General features: G+C 42.0%; 2 protein-coding genes across 2 annotated transcripts in view; one reads left to right on the top strand and one right to left on the bottom strand.

Moving 5' to 3' along the window:
* LOC108162697 overlaps positions 1-25,445 on the bottom strand; it is a 46,467-nt gene that overhangs the window by 9,550 nt on the left and 11,472 nt on the right. Inside the window, exons 2-3 of the mRNA XM_033394217.1 lie at positions 19,453-19,483; positions 4,558-4,588 (exon numbers count right to left, since the gene is read on the bottom strand). Of these exons, the coding sequence (XP_033250108.1) occupies positions 4,558-4,588; positions 19,453-19,483 (62 nt within the window). The remainder of the gene's footprint in view (positions 1-4,557; positions 4,589-19,452; positions 19,484-25,445) is intronic.
* On the top strand, positions 711-3,037 carry LOC108162695 (probable cytochrome P450 310a1). Its single transcript, XM_017297545.2, has 6 exons — positions 711-1,468; positions 1,523-1,639; positions 1,699-1,880; positions 1,945-2,175; positions 2,230-2,484; positions 2,558-3,037. The coding sequence occupies exons 1-6, from the start codon at positions 978-980 to the stop codon at positions 2,746-2,748; spliced, it is 1,467 nt and encodes a 488-aa protein (XP_017153034.1). The 5' UTR covers positions 711-977; the 3' UTR covers positions 2,749-3,037.

Below are 25,445 nucleotides of genomic sequence, written 5' to 3'. Positions count from 1 at the left end.
TGATGCTCTTTTTATAGAGGTACAATAGTACTCGAACTAAGTTGCTAGACGCTAATCTTATCTGAAACTAACTATAAATCAGATCCCAGAGACGCATCCATACATCTGGACAGCAAGAGAAAGAGAGATAGTAAAAGGGACCGACTAAATGATTCCTCTAATCTTATGACTCTTATCGATATATCTATCTATCTTAATCCCTTAGATAAGACTTAGGTAAGTAGTACGAGAATTGATCTTCTATTCATTTACTACTTGGGAGACCAACTTGCGTTTTTGCAAGGAAAAGAGAATTAAAACATCGCGCTGGTGCCTCTTGCCACATTTTGGTATTGCATAGTCTTTTACCCTCGGGAGATCTTCATTCCACCTCCAATCAAAGAGTCTTCAATGATTCTTCAGTGATCTTATATACCCCTGCCAACAATGAGTATAAGAGTATGAGTTTCGGACACAAAAAACTTGCCCAGACTTTGATAATGACATGGTACAGCCGCTGCTGTATAAATTATTATCAGGACGTCCAACGAAGGGCAGGCATCAGCAGCAGCCAGACGACTGCGTCCCATTATCAGGAAAGAACCACGAGGAAAAGGGACGGGAGACAGTGGCCGAGAGAGAGATAACTGAATGTGATAGCATGCCCGGCATTTCGAAAATTGTTTTCTGTTTTATTTAATATTATTTTTGGTCAGACAAGATTGACTTGCAGTTGTCTTGTCAGTTGCCAGACGAGTGCCGGTGCGGACCGATCGCGACTTTCGATTTCGTTCATCTTCATCATCTTCGGCATCACCACTACCACGGCATTGGAAGCAGGCAGGCAGGTCCCAGACAGCCAGCCCTGCCAACTCATTGTAATTATCTGTGAGACGAGACTCTTGGAATCTTTCTGTGATCCCTCCCGGGGCAGACGGCCTCAGTCTATCAAGGCCTGCCAGCGTTTCAACATCACCTTCAACATCATCATCTTCGACATGTGGCTGCTGCTGCCCATTCTGCTCTACTCGGTGCTCTTTCTGGCTGTGCGACACATCTACAGCCACTGGCGACGCAAGGGCTTTCCCTCGGAAAGGGCCGGCATCTCCTGGTCTTTCCTGCATCAGGCCTATCGCCGGGAATTCCGACATGTGGAGGCCATCTGTGAGGCCTACCAGATGGGTCGTGAGCGTCTGTTGGGTATCTACTGCTTCTTCAGGCCAGTCCTCATCGTGCGCAATGTGGAATTGGCCCAAACGATACTCCAGCAGTCGAACGGACATTTCAACGATCTGAAATGGGACTATGTCAAGGGCTACAGGAGATTCAATCTGTTGGAGAAGCTGTCCCCCATATTTGCTACCAAACGATTGTCGGAGATGTTTACCCATGTCCAGCGTGTGGGAGATCATTTGATATCATATCTGTTGGACATCGAACAGGCCCAGGGTGGTGCTCTAGAACTGGATTTGCAGCAGATGTTAAGAGTGTAAGCGAAAATTGAAGAATCAAACAAAGAGTTTCTAACAGGATTCTCTGTCAGTTATGCCATCAACGTCATTGGAAATCTCATTTATGGTCTGGATGTCAACAACTTTGAGCAGAAGGATCACATTCTCAGCAGCTATGTGAGTGCTGGACATACCAGCCTTCAATCATTGTAAGTAAAGATCGATCTTTACCTATCTTTAACTAATCCGCATTTGTAAACTCCTCAAGTACCCTGAGTCGCTTGCCCCAGAAATCCTCCTTCACCTACCGCCTCAGGGATCTCATCAAACAGGGCGTTGAGCACCGCGAGGAACACGGTCTTATACGCAAGGATATACTTCAGTTACTCACTCGATTCCGCAACGGCAACGACATCAGTGGGGACAAGTGGCAGATAGACATAGATAATGGTGCGTGAGAGGTTCATTTGACACATATTCATTATCTTTAATACTACTGTCCCCCAATCAACAGAACAGGACAAGCTTTTGTCCATCAAACGAGTGGCTAAGGTGGCTGAGGATCTGCTCAAGGTATCCCTGGACTCGATATCCTCCAATATAACCCTTACACTCTTTGAGATCCTGCAAGAACCCCTTATTGTGGAGAAACTTCAAACTGAAATCAAGGAACTAAGCAATGAGAATGGTTCACTAAAGTTTGAAGAACTCGACGGTCTGAAGTACCTGGATATGTGTCTTAAAGGTAGGTGCAAGGAGACCCAGATTGGAGTAGGAATACAGTCTTTGCCCTCCACAGAAACCGTCCGCAAATACCCACCGTTGCCCATCATTGAACGCATTTGCCGTAAAAGTTACACGCTGCCCAACACTAAGTTCACCATTGATGAGGGGAAAACCCTGATGGTTCCGCTGCTGGCCATCCACAGGGACGAGAAGTACTTCAGTGAACCCATGAAGTACAAACCTTTGAGGTTTCTACATTCGGAAAAGTCAGGCGACTGCAAGAGCAATGCCTTCATAGGTTTCGGCATTGGCGGAGCTCAGTGTGTGGGTAGGTTGTTAGCACCAAAACTTTGCCCCCAAAAGATCCAGCTGAGAATATGTATTCCCGTTTTTATTCCCAGGCCAAAACTTTGCCAAAATGGTCATCAAAGTTGCTCTGATCAAACTCCTGCAAAACTTTCATCTGGAATTGGATGCAACCCTCGCAGAGACCATCGAAATTTCGCATCAACCGGCTCCGTTTATACGAACAAAAGATGGTCTGAAAGTCAGGTTGAAAAGACGCGAGATAAAGCCGAAATTTTATAACTAAGCTAAAAGTAGAAATTAGGAGGAAAGGAAACTCTTTCAGCTGTTAAGTTCTTTAATTTGTGTGTGGCCCGCGTCACACCTTTTTCAACACTTTGTTGTCTGTGCAAGGCACCTAAAATTATGCTATAAATAAAATACAGTATATTACGGTCACAGCTCGGGGTGCTGTCGGTTCTTGTTTGCCATTCGCTTCGTTAACTTTGCAAAATGGCAAAGGTCCTGGGGCGCACAAGGAGCAGGCGACCGTACGAGGCCACGCCAAAGTGAACGCATTAAATTCGTCACTCGAATGTGTCTGTTGTTGTTGTTGTTTACGCCAACTCTCGGTGACAGACACGGCATTGGATTGGATTGGATATGGAGATAGCCTGAACCTCATCTCGGGCGGAAAAGACATGTGCTCCAATTTGAGCTCATCATTAAATTTGATTTGCTCTGTTGCCAATCCAACATGACAGCCGCCTGGATACCATTTCAGAGTGTGCAGCACTTCCATTTCCATAGCCAAAAGTCATGGACTGTCTCGTCTGGGGACTGCCAATCCATTTCAAGTGTGTGTACGAGTACTTGCTCGCCATGGGCCAGGCAATCAGGCCTAAGAGACGCCTCTAATGATGCCACAATTAGGCCGCATTATGGACACATTTATCATCCACAGACAGATAGAGAGGGAAGCCAGAGGGAAGACAACCAACGCGAAATGGACAATGTCACAAACAAATGGCTCTAATGAGTGTGCAAAGTATTTTACAGTAATGAAAACTTTTCTTAGGTGGTCCCATCACCCCCTCCCGAAAAACCCATCATATTAATTGGAGCCTGAGCCCGGGCTAAGACCCAAGATAAATGACCTGGAAACTTTTCCAAAATCCAGCACAAACTTTATGACTTTTGGTCGGACACCAAGGCAATCAAATTGAAATTCAATCAAACCGACTGGTGGCTCACAGGATGTAAAGTCGGGAAGGGAAACACACAACAATTTAAAGAGCCAAGAACAACGTGAGCGTCGCTTCAAAATAGACAACATCCAGAGCAAGTGGAGCTCTTCACATGCTGTGACCCAGTTTGGGTGGTGGTGCTGTTGCTGTTGCCAGTGCCGGTGGCTGGTGGTGTTGCCAGGGCAAGTGTCGGATATAAATTGCATGAGAGCAACCCGAGTCGAGGGAAATACTCGTGCTCTGCTTCGGAACCCGGACCCCGGACCCGGACAGAATTCCCTTTAGCGCCATCTTCGCTGCCGTTGTCCTGGTTACATTTAAACATTACTCATTCCACATTAAGCGGTCAAAATGGCAAGCCCGGAACCTCCTCTTTACAAGTCGAAAAGTTACAAATAATACAAGATATAGGATAGCATTTGGACTGTAGGATACCTTATACTTGGGCGCATTTGGAATAGAATAAATATGGATATATACCGCATAAGATCTTGGTGAGTTTTAGTAGATCGATGAAGAGGTGGACTCTAAAAATTGTTGATCCCACAATGGATCAATAGAAATTATAGCAAATTTACCTAAATATACCAAAGTAACTATATAAATCGATTTATATTTTCTTTAAGCAATAAGCTATTGTTCTTTTCTTCTCTGTTACAGGCGTTTCCCCGAACCCAACATATCCTCAGACTCCAACCTTTACCCTGGATACAAAAGTAAGTACAAAGTTGCTTTCATCGCTTTGTTTTGCTGGGTATAAAATTTTCATTTCCCTCCGCATAAATTATGATATATTTCACCTCAGGGACAGACGGGGGAAACGGTTCTCCAAATGTAAATTTGTACTCAAATTAGGGTTATTAACTTACCATAATTTCAAGATTTGTTTTTGCGGTTACGCTGCAATGAGAAAAAATGAGAAAAAGTACATTACAAATGTGATTAATCAAGTTACATTTAAGGCTGTGCTGTGCTGTGTGTTATTGAACTTTAGCTTGAAATAAAATAAAATTGCACTCGAAGCGACAACAAACTTGAACTGAAGTAAAAGTGAAAGATAAATCTGTTCAAAACAAATATAAAGCTCAACTTGAAACTGACATTTAAGGTTATCGCTGCAGTCGGCTTTTAATTAGCCAATTGACATCTGACTTTTTGCCCAAGTTTACTTTGGTTTTGGCTTAGAAAAAGCTGTGCAACTTATTGTATTTGGCAGCTCAAAACAAATCACCTTAAATACTCTTAAATGGCTCGAAAGGCTTAAATATTTATTAGCCGACAAGAAGATAGAAATTTGAGCTGTTTTATCTCCGACAAAAGAAAAACTATGCCAAATATTTGCATGAGAAAAAGCTGTATTGTTTGAGAAATTGTTTGGTGAAATTTTAGCATAACATAAAATGGCAATAAATTATACAAATATTTTTTGGGCTTTCGTTAGATATTTTCGACTTTTTTCGAATGATATAATATGTTTTTGGTTGTATTTATTATATAAGGGAATGTTCACCAAATATTTTACATTTGTTTCAGTTTTTAACAAAGGCATAATTTTTAGTTATTCATGATAAAACAACAACACCTAAACTACCATTCAAATACATATCTGGAACCTTTTCATATTCCTTTGCATATAACAAAAACTTGTTAAAAATTCTCCACTAATAGTTTCAGACATTTTAGTATAATTTCTGCTGACTCCAACAATTATCCCCACTAATTGGATGAGAACTTTCCTCATCCAAAAAAAGTACCCACATGCAGCAGCGTGTCCAAATAAACACTTTAACTGGCGGTCATCTTATCTTACGAGTATATGCACATAACTACAATCCACTTAAAAAGAACTCTTCCCAACTGTACTCGAAGAAAAAGATAAAAACTCAACTGGAGAATAAGTAAACCACGACCTCCGAGGGTCAGAAGTAATAAAACTAAGTAAATGGATGGTCTGGCCTTTAATACTGCCCCACTGCGGGGCTGTTCTCTTCTCTTTTTCTGAATATTTGTTTAACAATTAAACTTTGCTAGAGAGTAGAGTGTGTGTGTATGCGTGTGCGTGTGTGTATGAAGATTATTATCATTAAGAGTTGGGTGAGTGAGTAACTGCCAAGTAAAGGGAAATGACAAATTGTGAGAGCAAATTGGAGTTGAAAATTGTCATAAACAGTGGAGCTTCTATAAGAAACAACAGAATTTCAGTTGTAGAAGCATTGCTAAAGGAATCTAGACGAGCATTATCAGAAGATTGTCTATCAAATTGGAATTTCAAGCTTAAGAAAATTCAGATTTTAGCAGGGAGAGAATCGTGTCTTCTTTGGTTTGTCGTTTTGGGTTCTAGTCCCAGAAGAAGGCCTGTTGAAGTCGCGCCCTAGGAAATGATTAAATTTTGATCGCCGAAGTTCCATTTCTAGACGCTTCACTGTAGCATCTTCATGGGTTTGGTTTATTGGGGGGTGCCCGGGTGCAGTTGGTTTACTTTTTCAATTTGTGTGCGTTGCATCCACATAATTGCCACATGGAGTTGCATGTGCCTGCACTGTGCATCCGACTGCCGTTGCCACTGCCTCTGCCGCCCTTCAAAAACTGCATATGAGAGGAGCCGTGACTCGGCAGCAGCTTCTTCTCTGATGCCGCAGAGGATGTGGGAGAGCACTGAGGATGGGGCGGCTGCTGCTGCAGCTTCTGTTGCACGATGTGCGTGCAGCTGTTTGTTGGGTTGTTGTTGGTTGTTCATGTTGTTTATAAGGCTGTTGTTCTTATTGTTGTTGCTGTTGTCGGTGTGTCTCCTCGCTGTTGCCTTAATTATTGTCAGCCAAACTGTCGCGGCCGCTTGCCGCATGTGTAATTTGTTTGTGTCGGCAGTGGCTCCGCTCTCTCCTTTTTTCTGTCTTTTCTTCGCCTTTACCATTGCCTTTGCTTTTGCTTACTTTATTTATATTTTTTATCTGTTTCCGACTCTTAATTAATTTATGTGTCTGTCATTTTACCGAGGTGCTTAAATAGTGCGTTGCATTCAGAGTTAACAGAAATCCACGGACCAAGGAGAAGCAGCAACAGCTCCAGCTGTGGGCGGCACTTGAATCATTCCATTATCTTCCGTTATGGAACAGGCCCCAAAGTTTTGTACACAGAGAGAAAGAGAACCGAACCAGTTGACCCAGTTCTCAATGGGCAACTGGTTTGGAACTGTTCAGTTTTAATGGTTTTTAGAAGTCAGGAGAACTTATTCTAATGGGTAGTTGTTTAAGTAATTGATGATTAGTGATTGCAGATTTTTAGTAAGACTTATAGATGTACTTTAGAGATGCATAGTATTTGAAAGTTCATTAGTTCATTAAGACCAAATACTCTTTTTTGGTGCACAATCTTTTCAGGGTGGATTTTAAAAGGCCCCCAAATTGTAGTATGAGTCGACATACATATCTCCACTTCTAATTGGAATATCAACTGTCATATAATTTCCTCTATCTAATAACCTACCCCTTAAGTAAACTAAATAAACAGGTTCCGTTTTCTGACTTCCCCTTTAGGCGGTTCCACAATGTAACCTTCTTAATGGCCAAAATCATTTAGCCTTCATTTTCAATTACCCAACGTAACGAAGCGACGAAACCATTTATCAAAATCCCAAACTAGATAACTTAATTAAAGCCCGAAAATCAATCTGCATATATATGTACGAGTATGAGGGCTGACAAAATCTGAATCTGGAACCCCCTGAAACACTCTCCCACCCCGCAGACCCAAACACCATCCTGAGAGCAGCGAACAATGGGCCAAACAACAACATCGGCTTATCTCGATAAATCAAAGCCACGAGTGCTGTTAATTTTCCAAGAAAATTTTTGGTTACATGTTGGGGAAAATGGCCCCGTCCCGTCCCCCAGCAAAAACGTGATTGTGTGCGGATGGGGGATGTCTGTGTGTGTGTGCGTGTGAGCCATAAAAACAACTTGAATTTATGTTTTCACGGCAAAAAATTATCTTAAAGGGGGAGCCCGAAGATGTTTCGCAGCCGAGTGGAGTCATTGGAGGGAGTCATCTATTCCCCAAGCCATGTATGTGAGTACATTTCATTTTTGTGGCAACGACTACTTGCTAATTCTAATTAAAAGCAACAGCAGCAGAAGCAGGAGTTGCGGCATGTCTGAGGCACACTCAAGCAGAAAATTATCAACTCTATGGGGAGGAGTTAGGGGGATCCGTAGATGAAGATATGAGGGGAAGTTTCTGTCTAAAAACTTCTGCTTGGCTAGGCCAAAAAGATGTTGCTTGAGTTTCTTGAGTGAAATGAATAAAAAAAGTGAGCAGACCCCAAGTCACCTCGGGCCAAAATTAAATTGTGCACATTTCCGTGGAGCGGAAATTGCCCAAGTTTGTCACATGGAAGATATATATACATACATATATCTTAAATCTAAGATGTAGGTACAGATGTATAACTGAAAAAAGAAGCAAGAAACAACGTTTGCCATTTACGCGTTTCCCTTGGTTTCCCGTCGCCGCATCTGCTTCTGGTTCTGTTTCAAATTGAAATTCATGACATTCTCGTTTCAATGTAATACCTAACACTCCCTTCCTCCCCCTTCTCGCATTACACCCGCGCTTGCACACAGGTGTAAATTATGTTTATTAATTTATGGAATTTTTCGGATTAAATATTGCCCTCTGGACGAGTAAATGTGGAAAACAAAGAGATGCTCAAACCATAATCATTTCCATTGCATTTAACCAGAAACCAGAAATTAGCGAAAATTATGGGAAAATCTTTTGGGTGCCTGGGAATTTGGGACATGACCTGTAGACAATTCGCTCTGATAATTAAATTAGATGCCTAATTAATTACCATTAGGGTTAGTTGGGCCCTATATCAACTGCAAACTCCGAACTGCAAATGCGCAAAATTTATTTCAAATGAACACGCCATGGCACTGCACATTTGGCATCCAAAAGTTGTATAATTTATGATTGAACGTACATAATTCAAATGACATGCTAAATTATAACAATGCCCCACAAGAATGATCCATATGCAAATTAACATTTGGACGTGTTTGGAATTTGTAAGCGGCATAAAGGGATAAGTAGAACAGAAGCACAAACTGATTAGGTACAGTTGTGCTGCATTGGAACAATGAAATTGAAATTAGTAAAGTTATGCTTAAGAGCATAGAAGAACATCTACATAAAACTAATGTATCCCTACACTCTTTGTACAGTACAGTATTTATACCCATATCACTGTTCATCGGAAGTACTGATTCTACTCAATATTTTCTTCCTCCATGTACTAAAAACTACAGGAAGTACAGTTGTGCATCCCTGTGTCATGGGAAGTACAGTTGAGTATTTTCTCCCCCAAACATAACCTCACAAAAATCCACCAAGTCATGAAGTTGGGCTCTAAGTCAACATTTTGACTCTTCTATGAACCGGAAAACCTTTTGACTACCTAATTCCGGTTGCAGTAGTAGTATCTATTACCCACCGCATCCTCTACTTCTGTGCTGCAGATCCCTTTCATGTAGCCACATCGCAATGCCGCTGCCGTCGCTGTTGCCTTCTCTAATTTACTTCACTGGCTCTTGCACTCATAACTCAATTCCTGACTTCAAACCAGACCACCTTCCCGCAGCACAGCGCTGCACTCGCAGCTATCCCGAATCTGGCGAAAACCCTTAAGCCCGACATCCAGAGATGCATTGACAAAATTTCACTTTTGGTTGAGAGATGCTGGTTGTCGTTGTCCCTACTTCTTCTGCTGCTGTTGTGGATTGCAAATGGCAAAGCTTTAGAGACTCCATTCCCGACTGCAGTTGGTTGCATGCAGCAGCTGCAGCTGCAACATTGGGTGCAGAGGGCGCTGGAGATCTGCCCTGTCACATGCCACATTCTGGCAACTCTTTTCCTTGTCGGCATGATTTTCGCAATCAGTGGAAAGCAGCTTCAACTGCTCTGGGTTTGGCTGGTGGCTGGTGGCGGGTGGCGGGTGGCGGGTTTCTGGCGTGACATTTGGCTTTCGCGCGAACAGCAGGGACAGATGGGACAGCGCCATCTCCTGCCTGGCATCGCAGCATAATCCAGGGTCGTGTTTTTTCTGGGTTTTCATGTCACACGGAGTGTCTGCTGGGCCAAATGATGCGCAATTTATGCAGCCATGGGTCACAAGTGAAACTAATTTGCCAGACAACAAAGCCAATTTTCAATCTAATCCGAAGGAACCCCTAGAACTCCGTCAATGGTTATGGTTCTCTCTTGCCTTAAAGTATGTCAAATGCCGTTCAATTAAGTTTTCGCTTGCACAATGATAAGGAACTAGTCCCCGACTCTACACACCTCTAACCGTACGAGTGACGCCAAAGGGTATTAACACGGCCTTAGGGTAGGGTAGGGGTTGGGCACATGTGGGGGCATCAGATTGATAGCGACGCTAAATAACACAAAACAGAAAAGACCCCAACGGGCTAGTGCCGCTAGTCCCTACTTCTAATCAAGCACGTAAATAAAGTTAAAGTTTATACACGGAAGAGAGACACACAAGCCCTCCACCACAAAGGGGAGCCATATATTCTGTCATAATGAAGTTGAGGTACTCTTTCTTTTGAATAGAGCTGAACTAAGGGTTTCTGTGGGGATGTGACATGGGATGGGATGGGACATGGGACTCGATTCGCTCGTGCGCCCACCCCTGGCTCACTCGCTTTGCGTTTTCATTATTATATACTACTTCTTCAAACCTCTTTCTGTATTCAACATACCCTTGTATGATAAGTGTAAGCCAATTGTTAGAATCTCGCCCGCTAGCCTGCGAGGATTGGCTTTGGGCTAGTCATCATCAGATCAATGGGATAAACCCACCTACACAAACACTCGCACTCGCACCCACTCATCCCACATGCTACCCTCAACAAAGGCGGCCAAATGACAACATCAACTTCTATATCCCCTACTATATATAGAAAGGTACTCGGGCACTCGTAGAAGTATGTGACAGAGGGCGACGGTCGGATTGGTGGATGGGTGGATGGGTTGCGGTAGGGAGATGTTGCCCTGCGGCAAAGTACAATAAAAACTGCTTCAACGTTGCATGTAACATTTGATTAGCCTGTGGAAAGGGAACCCCGACCGCTCTGGTGTGGTGGTGCAGGGTCTGATATATGAAAGGGAGGGAGGAAACAAAAAATGAACAGCATATTGCTGCTCAGTGCACTTGGGGCAATGGCAATTAGAGGTTAACTTGGAGTACACCACTGTACTCTGCCACTGCCACACACACACACACCCAGAAACACAATCACTCCTTTTCCAACTATGAATCTTACATAACCACAGTGGCCGGCTCAGAGCATCAACTACTACATCGCTCCGGGGCACAGCAAGTAATAGTAGATGCGTACGAGCTCTCGTATATCGTTAGTTCGGTTAATATACGACGATGTTCACTTTCGGCCCATTTACAAGCCCAGCAGAATGTTAACTTGGTGATACAGTTACCAGACTTCAGACTTCAGTTCTCAGTCCTCAGTCTTTGCCTTTGGCCCTCCTCTGTCCTCCTGCCGAGAGAAAACTTCAGTTCGGTTCAGGGCTGTATTCAAGTGCAGTGATGTGTGTAGGAAAGCCGGAGAGGAGGGGCTGGGGATTGTAGTTTCTGTGGTCACAAGTGAAAACTTGTTCAAGTTGAGTTAAATATATTTGTCAGCCAAGTTTATTATAGAAGTTTGTGCCAAGTTTAAGTCGATGGTTAACTTAATCGAAAGATAAATGAAGAAGAACATGTTTGGGTTACAGGTTGGAGAGTGTTTGATAGGGGAGGTGTGATTTAGAAGAGTTTAGAAAAGAGGAATCATAACGAATAAGACATTCCCAATGATTATTATGAAACAATATATGGTAGATATAAAAGCAGGCGGACACATATATCGAATATAGTCGATGGATTGATGGCATATACAAGCTACGGAAATCGACCTTTGGGAACTATGATTCTTCCAGTGTAAAACGCTTTAACTTTTGGACATTTTATAGCCATGAAATTGAATGAGTAATCTCATTTATCCATCGCTAAATCTGTTGCCGCCACCATTCCAAAAACTGAATCAATAAGGAAACCCTGCTGAGATTTACCCCATAATATCCGTCCATCCTCATCCTCCCCCCTGACTTTTGGTGACTTTACCTCCTTCTTCCCGTCTGTGCCGGCTCTACCCCTCTCCAACCATATCCTCTGCCTCTCCATCCACATCCTCTGCAATTTCTCACAGCAGACGACTCAAGTTTTCCACGTGAAAAATGGCATCATAAGAAAAGTTATTGTCTCTATAGTTTCGCAACTCTGTTGAACTGTAGTGCAGCACCCCAGCAGCCCAGCACCATACCCCCACTCATGGCAGACCCTTCTTCATCCATCTGCAGCATGAAAGCATCATCAGCGCGGCAGCGGCAGAGGCAGAGGCAGCGTCGAGAGTTTATTATGCAATGGCAAAAATTTAGTGCCATTTGTTGTCAACGCGCCGAATGCAACAAACAACCCGAAAAACCCCCAGCAACAACAGCAAAGTTTTGCCATTACAATGACACGGAGTGGGGGAGGATAAGGGGGGCTGGTCTGAGAGCCTGACTGTTCACATTTGTGCAGGCATTATAATGAGTTTCTGAGCCAGGCCAAGACGAAACAAGCCGAAAACCAAGACAATCCAAAACCCCAGCCAACGTCAAATGTTGCAATATGTATGGGAGTGCAGAAGAGTTGAAGAAGGAAAGCGGAGAGCTTCGGGGGAACGAAGTTTTTGATGCCCTTGCAAATCGATTGGTACTATAGGATATGGTTATCCGATTCGGATGAACTTTCGCTGTAGGTAAAGTGGATATAAAGATGGAGAAGGAAAGTCGCTTAAAGAAACAGTCTACCCTCTTCAAGGGTATCAAAAATTAACATATCCCGAACCTAGCAGATGGAACTTTAGCCTCGAGAGATGGTTAAAAGGAGGAGAAGTTTTCCCGCCCCCCCCGAAAAGTTCGGAAGCCGAAAAGTGTCTGCCTGATGGATGTGGCATGCAGCATCAGCATCAGGTGCGCTGCACAAACTGGTTACAAATTTGTTGCTAATTGCAGGAGCTTCAGCAAAATCCCATGATGGAAAATTGAAAAGAGATTAAAACACGAAGCCCCCGAAACGGAAACCAATTTGGCCTGACAATGATGATGACGAATGATTGACGAACGGACTGACTGATTGATGAACTGACTAAATGGCCAGACGTGTCGTCCATTGTTGTCCAATTAAGTGGCAAATCAAAATCAAATAACAAACAACAAAATTTATGTTAATCAAAGTCATCAAACATCAAACTTTTTTGATGTACCGAAAACAAAAGTGAAATTCCACATAGAGTGGGTACCCCCCATCCCACCACCCCCCTTTGCGGTTTGCGTTCAGCGCCAATGCGGACCCCTGTTGGACACGGCCAAAATGCTCTAACCGGAGGGCGGGGGGCTAAGAGAGAGAGAGTGAGATCAATGCTCGCTCTGTTGGCCAAAACAACACAAATACAACAGATACCCACCGCTGCAGCATGCTGTCGGAGAAGAGTGAAAGTCAAGTCCAAACATTATGTTTTATGGACACAAGGCGAGAGTCACCTATTCGGACACCTTTTTTATGCCATGTCTCACTCTTGACTCTTTCTTTGACTTGCGTTGTCTTTGTCAAATTATGTACGCTGTGCGTTGGGTTTTATTTTAATTTCTTAGACAAACCACAAAACAATTAGCTGCACCCACATTCAATTTGCCGTTAATTAAAGATAATTTTAACCATAGAGCGGTACTAGAATGGAGATTTTAAATTTAATTATATCTTCATAAAGTTCCATCTATTTTAGTCGAGTTTTAGATACCGTTTGGCTGAAAGATATCTAAAGGTGCTCTAAGAAGAGAATTGCACGATCTTTCATAGGAATTTGAATTCGTGTTGATAAAATGGATATTCCTGAAGATATAGCTATCCAAAATTTAAGGTTTCTACCATATTTAATGTTTTTCAATTTTGACATATTTCTAAATTTTATATTGTATGAAATGGCCTTAGTTCTTTAGTGGCATTAGCTGGCATTTTAGCTAAATATCATTGGAAAAATGCAAAGAAGTGATGTATAGGAAGTGTTTCCAAAGTACTTCCACTTCCAATGCTCAAAAAATTCCCAAAAATTTTACACAAAGCTCTCAAGATCCCCCACTGAACCGCCAGCAAGGCTACGTCTTTGCTTTGATTCAAAAATAACTTTCTTTTGGCCGCCCCCAAGCCGCGAAACCTCAGAGCACCAGAAGCCGCTCATTGTGTGGCCTCCCCTGTCACCTACAATAAAACTAACATAAAAATAAAAATCATAACAAAAAGAAATATAAAAAAAATCTGACAATGCAGGTGGCACAATGGCCTATCCAAGTACAATTAACTACTCTTTTCTTTGCTGCGGGCAGACCTTCAAAAATGTTGAAAGCGAAACTTTGGAATTGCCGAAAGCCGAAACCCGAGACTTTTTTGCGTGCCACAAAAAACCGAATCCAAGAGCAATTGTTTTTTTCGTGTCGGGTGGGTGTGAATTTAAATGTAAGTTGGCCAAAATGTTTGTAAGTCTCTTAAGCCCCCTCCCTGTCAATCCCACCAGCCAACCATCCATCCATCAATCACTCCTCGAATGTCTAATTAGCATGCAATTCAGCCGAACAATTGAATAGTGTTGGTCAAATTTTAAATGTCATGCCCCGGCACTTGTTTGGAATGGGAATGGGATTATACAGACATTATATAGACTGCTGATGTTCAAGGGCCCATAGAGCTCTGTAAACGTGAGACGAATCTTAAGTGCAAAACCACTGCTGTTCGTCCGTCACATTTTCCTAAGGTCGTACGTCCGGCCAATGTTTGTTTTGCAAATGCAGAATTAGCATTAATTTTGCGAATCATTTGTATTTTACCGATAAGGCCTGAACTTTCCATTTAGCGGGTCTGTGTGAACAGGAGAACAAGTTCTCATTCACCTGCCGTCATCATCATCATCATCATCTCAGGGGGAAAGAAAACCTGATTCCAGTCGCGTGTTTCCTGTTGGCAAAGCCCAAGCCCCAAAACAAGTTTTTTTATAATCTTTTCCTTTTGGTTTTTTTTTGGGAGGAATCGCATAATTCAAAAGTTTCAGGAAACATTCCTTTCTTTTGCTTGGGTACACTCTCAGACATAATTTAAAAAAAGAAGAAAAAATCTTGTCAAACCTTTATCGCAAGAAAGAAACCAATCAAACCGCATTCCAATCAGATACGCCTGCAACGCGATGATAAGAAAGAACATTTTGGTTAGAACGAAAATATTTCAATTTACTGGCCGACAAGCCTTGAATTTATTGATATGACCATGTTATACATATGGCAGATATGTATACATACATATGTATGTGGTATATCGTGTCAAAAATTGAGTTTGACTTTCATCAAATCACGTGACATGCCCTGAATATTGAACATTGAACATATATTTAGTCACATCCGGACCCGCACCCGGACCCCCAATCTATGCAAATAAGTAGAGCAAATATATATATTTTCCCTCTGTTTTTTTGTTCCCTCCACCAACAAGATTTATGCGTATTTCATATTGACAACGCTTAAACAATAGACTCGCTCCTCCTCCTCCTGCTCCTGTGCTACTGGGCGACCCTCTGAATATTGACTTTCCTGCCATGGCAACTGTCGTTTATTACGCTTTCTGTCTCTGGCCAGGCCATACAAAATGGCTGCAAAAAAACCGATAAACTTCGCATCACCAAACTATGTTTAATGAAAGGTTGATCAAATTTGCAGGAGGGAACAGCACACAAAAAAAAAAGAAAGACAGCAAGGAACTAAATGGGAAACTGGTTGTTAATTTATATTTTCCTTTGATGTGGAAAATTGTAGGGGAAGTGTTTTTTGGGGATCATTAAATGGCAAATGAAGCGTCTACTTTACATTTTTTATGAAGTATATTTTAATTTTGTGGAGCATTAAATTGCAAATGAAGTTCATGAAGTTTATTCGAGGTAAATAATACTTTAAGGTAATATTACCTAACAAATGAAGGTTGTACTTTATGTTCTGACTTTGTTCAACGTATTAAGGAAGTGAATGGTAAACTTTTTTATGGCAGACAATTCTTTGTAGTATTTGCCATAAAAAACTTCGCCAAATGGTTTTTGTTTTTTCTAAAAATGTTCCCAATTCTGTTGGTGGAAAAATTCATAATTTTCAACCACAAATCTATCGTAGGTTCCACAGATTATATCGTTATTCCGAATAAGCATTATCTTACGCTTTCTGTATAATAATTTCATATAATTTCCATAGCCTCCGCTGACGCACTCTGGCCATAATCTCCACAATTATTGATCAGGTCCCAGCCTAATGATAGCCCCAATGCGGCTCCCACTTCGAATGAAATTCGTGCCAAAGCGGGGCAGACTTGGCTTTAAATAAGGTTCCAACTCCACAGCCATGAGACAACGCCTTAACCAAAAAGTATGTTGAAAGAAATGCTCATTGAAATGTGTTCATAGATAGAGATATGGGTACCTGATCGTATAAACCCAATTCCAATTCCATTGGACGACTTTCGCCTTGGCTATGGCTGGAAATTGTTCATGCAATTTGTATAAATGATTATTACCAATAAATTTTGCAGAGAAACAAAAAAAAAATAAGCAGAAAACCTAAAAAACTGGTTGGGGTAGAAAGTCAAGCCAACATCAACCAGGGACACCGCCCAAACGCAGGTCTCGGCAAACAGCCTCTATATCTGTGGATGATATGTAACCCAAGTGGCAGACGACAGACAGAAACAGGTAAAAGTGATTTGTCTTTGGATGATGGCAAACAAATACACATATATATTTATCGTATATATACTCGTATGCTCAGGTACGGGTATAATCAAGTCGTGTTTTGGGGCATGTTGCGTGAATCGATTGCCGGGCTTCCGACAGCTTGTCATGCAAATGCGTTTGGCTGGTGGCTGGTGGCTGGTGGCTGGTGGCTCTGGCTAATCCTTTTTCGGGGGAAAACATGACACAAATGCCATAGACTTTCACAGCGATTCTCCCACGTTGACACCTCCACTGGGGCAACAGCAACAGCAACAGACACCAGAGCGTAGTACTCGTAATGAATGCAAAGCAAAATAAACAAATTAGTTGTAATGAGAGAGATAGGGGGAAATAGGGCTTACAGCCCAGTGGCCGGTGCCCGCCAAGCACTAAGTGTTGTCATCAGCATAGTGTCTTTCTGGTGGTCAGCGTTTTCCACACAGCTTTTCACTTTCACATGCCGAGGCGAAAATCTTCGACCCACTTGTATTCTTGATTGCCGACACTGGTCTCATGGAGACCTGCTTTCATTTTCATTGAGCAAAAAGTGAAACAGAAAAAATTGTGTGGATCTGATGACAGATACAGAGACACACAGAGACACCTGGCAGCCAGCTACAAGTGCCAGTACAGGTACAGGTTGCTTAACCCAATTTTCCGATATCTGTGTTCATCGCCAGGCTTGTGGGCTTAGCCCCGGCTACGCAACTGTTTTTATTTTTGCAAACAAAAAAACCGAAAACAAAAAGCTGTTGCCCGATTGCATTGAGGCGGCGTAAACGCATTTTTGCGGCAGGCCTTACAAAAGAAATACCCACAAAAACCCGAACACCCGATTGGCTTGAATTGCACCTGTCTGTGGGCAGTAGGCAACGCAAAAAAGAATGTTACAAATACTCCACTTTTTGGAGTATCTCATACCCATTATCTAGAGGGTTTAGATGTTCGATGTGGATCGATTAATGAGCTTTTATGCTTAATTTCTTTCAGATAAATCCACGGAGAGGTTTTCATTTCATTGGAAAATTGCCTAGTAACGCCGGGTAAGTGTAATCTCATATTAAGTACTGTACTTTATTGCTCTGCACGTCCCCACCTATCTCCAAAGTCCATTCAAACTCCTTCATACCCTGCACAGTGTTTAAATTATAGACATTTTTGTGGTCTGTTCGCCTGGCACGCGTCGTATAATTCAATTTATGTCTCGAATGTCTGGCTAAGCCTTTATAAATTGGTTTACGCACAAAAAAAGACATGAATGGAAACAATGTTTGTATTTGCTTTGATTATAATTTAAAATAAATACAAATTCTGAATTTAAATTCGGAATAAATGGTGTCTACAGAGGAAACACTCACAACACGCCCCAGGGTAAATGGAGAGGCCACTGGCCACCCAACTAAAATACATTGATGCTTCCATAAATCAAAGATGAAACGTTTAATTAATCATGCTCGAAGCTCCCAAAGCGCACGACTTAATAAATGAAGAGTTATATACAGAAAAATTCTTAAAAATGACTGTTTAAAGGGATTGTATAAAGCAAACCCGACTTTAAATGATGGAAGCCTGCAATTTGAGTGGATGATGTCATCAGAGAAAAAAAAGAATACTTGTGTATCTCGACAAACAGTAAAAATAAATGCTTAAATATGCAACTTGGGGAACAACAATAACGTCATCATCATCATTATCATCATCACAATTATTTTTAATTTTTATATCAATGCAAAGTTTTGTTTCTCACCATAAAGAACCGAACGATGAATGTCTGTGGCTGCCCCGACAGCCGGAGGTCAACATGTGTGCTATTCCAAAGAATCACCCCCAGAGATAATAGACCCCCGGAACCCCCTCTTTATTGTATGTTCAAACCATTCCATTCAACGTGACACTACGCTCCACTCACTTACAGTTACTTGCAAAATATTATTGTATATCTATGTATTATGAGTCCATGTCTAAGTATCTCTCGGATATAAATATATAAACAGCTCGGGACTGGCACGCCAATGCGATTGCATAAACGGAACGCTCGTAATGAATTTTTGCGAGAATCGAGAATTGCATGTGCAATCAGTGGAAAGTAGCAAACAAAAAGTGAGAAAATATTGACAGGGAATAAATAGCGGTGCGGGTATATAGAATACTCTGAAGGTGACACCAAATGGAAGTGGAAACTCAATGACAGTGTCAACTGAATGGGATTTTGGCAGAGAAAATTGTGGCACTATAGAACTGTAATATTTCCTAAGATACTGTGGGAAAAATGCAACAGAAATTAATGCAAAAATGTCTTAGCCAGGCACATAACAAAAATTCTAGGTTTTCTGCTCGTTAAGTTCTTATATTTCCCTTTCAATGCCACTTCCTTCCAACTGTTTCACATGATTCTCGTATCAAAAAATCTCCACTTCCATTCATAAATCTCGTGTGCCATTTTAGTTAGAAAAATTCTTTATGCGGCTATTCAATATACAATTTAAAAGTTCTCAGAATTTTCTGTCCAGTCCAGCAGGTAGAGACTGCAGAACAGCCAAAACAAAAGCAAAACAGAAACTTTGAAGTATCATAAATTATGTCAGAGAGATAAAACTACAATTAGAGGTAATCCCACCGCCACTACCACAGAGAGAGGGGTAGCACTCTCAAAATGGAAGCACATTTGAAGATTTTTAACGAGTTTCCAACACGTTTTGCTGGCTAATTATTATTAGAGCCGTAAACTGAGTTTAGGATCATGTGACCTGAAATCGCAATGATAATGAAAATGAGTCGCACATAAAATTGCGCAATAAACTTCGGTTTCAAGTTTAATTTTTGCACAAAATGCGGATTTGGGTTAAGTGATTTTTTGGGGCAACTTACATTTCCGGTGAAGCTGAAGCCACAGAAAGAGCTGCAATGAAAAGATAGGAAACGAATAAGAATTGTGCTCAAAATGTGCTAAAAATAATCATAAATACGAGTTTAAACTGCGACTGAAAAGATTTATCTGAGAGAAATTGCGCATTGTGCGAGGGTACCCAGAAGCCGGAAGCAGCAATTCCCTGATATGGAAACTGCCTGAAACCACTTGGGAAATTACTAGGTATATAGTATATTCCAGTCGCTCAGAAAGTTAGACAAAGTCGAATCAAACGACGACAATCTCTAGTTCAGAGCTAAAGTCAAGTTCAAGGTGGTGCCGTGCCAGATGTAAGTCTCCGACTGCTGCGCTCTACGCTCTGTGTTTTTTCAATTTCAATTAAGTTGAATGCGAAAATTGATGAAAAATTCAAGAGTTCGTCGAGGGAAAAATTGAATTGCTTGCGCTTCGTTGGGCGCTGACCTACCGCAGAGCGTGGCAGCCCCATCATATTGCAATCTTCTCTGGGTATTAAATTTCCAACTCATTAAAATTTTGCACACTGTCTGGATGGAGAGGCAGGACACACACAGGCACAGGGAGCAGGGCACTATGTATATGGTTAAGGGTTGCCAGGGTCTTTCCTACGTACTGTGTTTGCTTTTGCGCTTTTTCCCTGACACTGGCCTGGATGTGGGGTAGAGAGACGGGCGATGAGAGATGGCTATGGCTGTCATTCATAAATGAAGTGCATAAAAATGCCTTCCTTCAACAGATGTGAGAAACGTGCGACTCGTTCGACTTAATATACGTAAAGTGCAATGCTCCACACTCTATGGCTGCCTCTTTCCTTAGCCACCACTACACCACCACACGCCTCTCTCTTTCACTGTTTCATTCTTTCATTCTCCCAATCATCTATTCATGTCTGGGTTTAATCAGAACCTTTTGACTTATCAATTAGGAATTCATGAATGATTCACTTGCCACACACTAATTGATATCAATTGCTTAGGTTCCGGAAGGTCGTCCACCACCAGACCGGAAGTAGGAATTATTCACAAGATCTTATCTTATCTGAACAGATATCTGCATCATATATAATATCTGTAAACAGTTTATAGTATATTTTGTTAGCCCTATGGGGCATCGATAAGCTTGCGTCAGTGCAGTCAACCCACATGCCAAAAATAACAATGAACAATTGTTCAAATTTAGCAAAAACAAAATACAAAACTGCGCCAAATTGAGCTTGGAATGATTCAGTGAGTGAGTGAGAGATGATAGCCGATTCGGATTCGAAAGAGATAGCCATACTTCATAATTGGAGAAGTCGCCACAAAAGGTCAGGCAAAACAATTGGCGACCAAAAAAAAAACCACTCGAACAAAACGAGCGACGGAAAAACAACTGTTGAAAAAATAGAAACAAAAAGCCAACAACAAAAGCGAAGCAATAAAAATTAGAAGTTTGTGCCAAGATTAAACGCTTTTCGAATGCCCTTAGGGCCAAGGGGTATATTAAATTTTATGTTGCGAAGTTGGTAATGAGAAACGGAAGGGATTGTAGGAAGTTCTGGAAAAAGTTTGCAGAAAGGACAATTATGAAAGGGAGCTGAATATCACATAGTATTATAGTAATCTTTAAAAGAAATACAATACGGAAATATGATATATAACAATCAAAAACTTCCCCTCGTTACAGTGAATATCTAATGTAAGAGTATCCGACCTTCTGGTTAGATTGTTAACCTTTTCTTTTCCTGTTTTCATTTGCTATAGTTGGCTTTTCTCTGGTTTCTTAGCTTCTCCAAACATTCTTCTTGTTTCGGTCTTTATGTGTTTGGTTTTTTGGTACGACTTCGATGGCGACAAGCCCTTTTTTGTGCTCTTCCTCTTCGTATGGGCAGGAGCTTTCGGTGGGAAACATTTAACTTGGCTAAAAGCGGCATTAGTGCGATGTATGGGGCGTGTTCATGGCCCGAAGGGAAGGCAGTCAATTAATTTTTTAATGGCTTAGACGAAATGACTGACTTTAGGGTTATTACAGAAAGGACACGGAAAGAAAAGCAGAGCGAAGCGAAGGAAGCGCGTACAGGAAAGTTTTTCCTTTACTGGTCGGGAAATTGTCAATTAGCAAAGTGCCGGCGAAGGAATCGGTAATTTTAAACTCCTTCGGGCCACGCCCACGCGCGCGCCTACGCCCTGGAATACATTCCGTATAGAATCTAATTGACTGGGACTTACATTTTTATGATGTTTAATCTAATTTTGTTCTTTTACGATCTGGGCATATTTAACGGTCGTTTGTCTAACGACCTGAAAAAAGTTTAACCGCAAGACAAAGATTTTGGCCGTTGGGTTTTTTGTGGGTAGAAGGGGATTTTGGTTTTTTGGTTTTTTGGCTGTATGTATTTTTATTTATTTAAGAGCCCCTGGTCTCTGGTCCCTGGTCCCCTGTCCAGCCAGCAATTTGTTTTGATTGAATGAAATATCAAAAACGTGACCCAGCCGTGCACTTTGAAACCACCGCAATCCACCGCAAACCCGAAAACCGAAAAGAAACAAATATATAATTCAGGCAATGAATATTTGCCTAAGGAGGTGAGTGGGCCCCGCAGAGGTTGGTGGGGGGCTGGAGAGAGAAAGGTATATACTGGTTAGAAAGAGAGAAAGAGAAGCATTCACCCAGCCAAATGAAATGTATGCAAATTGAGCGTGAACAAACCGCTCTAGCCCCCGAGCACGTGCGAATGATTGAGCGGACAAAAAGAGAGCGCTACATAAAGACGGAAAGAGAGGCAAATACGTATAAGAGAGAGCCGGAGAGATAATAATTCTTGCTATCTGTCGAGACTGATGGTCATTGCCTGATAAGTGCCCAATGATTAGTACTCGTAAACTGTTCCCGCCAGCATCTCTCAATAACTCTTTCGTTCTGGAGTGCTGCTATTTCTCCATCTCCCTCTTCTGCCTCTATGCATCTCTTTCGTTTCGGGCTTAATCGTGTTCAAGTGGCCTGTTAATCCTGGCAGCTTCCTGTGGAGCCAAAGGACCGGAGCATAAGAGTCTGTGAGCATGTCTGTGAGTGTGTCTGTGGCTGCTTTGAATACTTCATCATATTCATGACTTTTACATGCATTGCACTTCCGCAAGTGTTTCTCTGCTGGAGAAGAAGACGAGAGAGGGTTGCTTGGGGAGTTTGGCTTAAACGTTTAGCGGTTAAATGGTTCAAACTTCCACCAAACATTCACTTTTTCTGAGTCTGAGTCTAGAGTAAAGTCTATGGTTTGTTAATTCATTTGGAAGTGGAATCTGTCATCTCTTGGTTGATATATTTTCAGCCCAAATCCTTTCTAATTACTTTGAGATTATTCATTTTCTCAATCATCCCTCAAACCACTCAACGTTCCATTTGTCTTCCCCTGTTTTCCCCCTTTCGATTACTCAACAATCGTTCGTGTTTATCGATGATAATCTCATTGCTTCCCTGGCTACAGGTTATGCCAACACTTGGCTAAATTTATTCATCTACTCGGCTGATAACTTCATTCAACCTCCCACGCTGTGGCACGGCCCTAAGCCATTTCAAGCACTTTTGGAATGCCATAACTCTGTCCCCCATACACCCCCGGCTTATCCAATGTGTGTGTTCGCCGGCCACATTGTTCGGTTCTCAATATTTTTTTATTCCTACAACTCCTGCGGGTCGTGGTCTCAGCTGTGGTCACACACAGCCACAACAACGGTCGGGGCACACAATCTTTGCCGCTGCCACAATTGGCAATTGGCAGACAGATGGAAGTCCGGGTGGAGCTGGAGAGGAGTTGCTGGTTGGAGGAGGCCACTTGGTCGCGGCCACAGAAGTGACTTAACTCGTTTTAAGCCTTCTCGTATGCTTCGCTTTTTTTCTCTAGCGGACTCGCGTAGTGGGCCCCTCTTTGGCCAGCATCTATTTCATTTCCAACTCCACTAGACATGCCACAACGATGACACTTGACTGAATATTTATGGCCACAAATGGAGCGAAAATAAAATCGCCAAGTCACGGGGCAAGGCAGGCAACAGCTACAGCTACAGCTACAGCAAAAAAAAGATGGGGAAAAAAGCGAATGGACACACATGGCGATGATTTTTAGATGCGGATGGATGCTCTTTTGTCTATGGAGACCATGCCCTTCTTGGGCGTGTTGTGTGCCTCGTAGCTGTGCCTCAGTCCGGACATACAATAAACCGTTACCGTTAGCCTGACCGACTAAAAAGCGGGGTTCCAGTCTGGATCCGACTTCCAGTCGAAGTCGCAGTTCGAGTCTCCGATTTGGCTTCCAATTCCGAATCCTAAGCCTTTTGGCGATCTCTATCTGTATCTGTGAACGAGTACTCGTATCTGTATCTGTGTCTGCCATTATGTGTGGGCACATGACCGTATGCTCTCAGTGTCTCAAATATTTGCGCTTATTTATGTGGCTTTTGTTTTATCAGCTTGTTTATTCAATGATTATGTTTTTTTCAGCTCGATTCAGCCGATTGCCAGGGCTCTATGGCTCTGGCTCTGTATCTGTATCTGTATCTGGCTCTGTCTCTGACTCGGAGCTGAGTCGACAAAATGCTGCTTCGGCTGCTTCGCCGACGACTACCGTGTTTGGTTAGGTTCGCTTCGTTGAGTAGGGGATTGGGGGTGGGGCATGGGGCATGGAGCCCTCTTTAAGCCTATCTGTATGACCGCCATGTAGTCGTACTCGCCCGCAAATATGTAATGAAGCATAAGCAATTATGATAATGTCGTTTGGGTTTGGTCTGTGTTCCGCTTTCATCGCTGCTTCACTGCTTATCAGTATTCTTTCAAGAGGGGAAGTGGGTTGTTTTGATGGGTGTTTTTGGAGGAGGTTGGGGCGGCGAATTGAAGCAAACGTTGTGGACCATTAACAGCCTCGAAAATGTTGACAAAAAAGTAAAAACAAGTAAAATACAAGGAAAAATGTCGCCTGACTAACAACAACAATGAATTCACTCGAAGTGTCGCCGACAAAAGCAATGTTTTGGGATATTTTTGTGTGTATAAGGAACACTGAGAATCTTCAATGATTTGTATAAATATTTTATTTTTTACACATTTCATTCATTGTTTAGATAAAGATTTGACCAAAAAACTTCAACTATTTCTGGTTTATGTTAATTAAATATCTTTTCATTTCCCCATAAATTGTATTTGTATCTTCTCATTCATTCGTCATAATATGCAATACCCATACGACATTTCTCTTGTGTATCTTTAGAGGAAAAATCGAATCAAAGTAAAGAAAAAAACATTGTTGGAAATTTACCAAGAAAAGATACAAATATATCCACAACTGACTCACAAAAAATTACGCTTTTATCTAGACATTTTATTCATATTTTTCTAGAAAATTGTTGCTTAACCCCAACTTTTTCATGAATATCACGTTCGTGTTGAAACACAAAATTTGTGTGGATTTTTGACGTTTCTATAGGAAATCGCAGGCGAGGCTTGAGGTATCTGTCTGCTTGCCACAGGTTGAAGCAATTTGTGGCAGTGTTTTGTTAGGTCAGGAAAAAGTTTGGAACAAGTTGTACTCCCTCCACCCCCGAGGCAATTTATGCAAATCAAAATGGATCTATCCGAGGCAATAACTCTATCGATGGTTTCGGCTGGCACCCAATGGCACAGCACAGCTCTGCCACTTGAGAGAGGTAGAGAGTGAGAGAGCTGAGCTCCAGGCGAAGCTAAATTAAAACTCTCGCTTTGTGGCACTTTCCTGGGTACAACCTATACCCAGCCTGGAAGGGTCGTAGAAGATAGTTTGACACTCGACACTCGACAGCCGACATACGACTGGATGGAGCGTTTATCTAAAGTTCAACAACTTATGCAAATAATGCCTGCAGATGTACTCGTAGATGGGAATGGGATTGGGACTGGGATTGGGTGCCCGGAGAGTGCCAGTGTGTGTGGGATGAGTGTGCTTCAATCAATGCCAATGGCTCATGTACAT

The sequence above is a fragment of the Drosophila miranda genome, chromosome 4 (assembly GCF_003369915.1).
Source record: "Drosophila miranda strain MSH22 chromosome 4, D.miranda_PacBio2.1, whole genome shotgun sequence".
Taxonomy (NCBI): domain Eukaryota; kingdom Metazoa; phylum Arthropoda; class Insecta; order Diptera; family Drosophilidae; genus Drosophila; species Drosophila miranda.
This window is presented reverse-complemented; position numbering and strand designations above follow the sequence as displayed.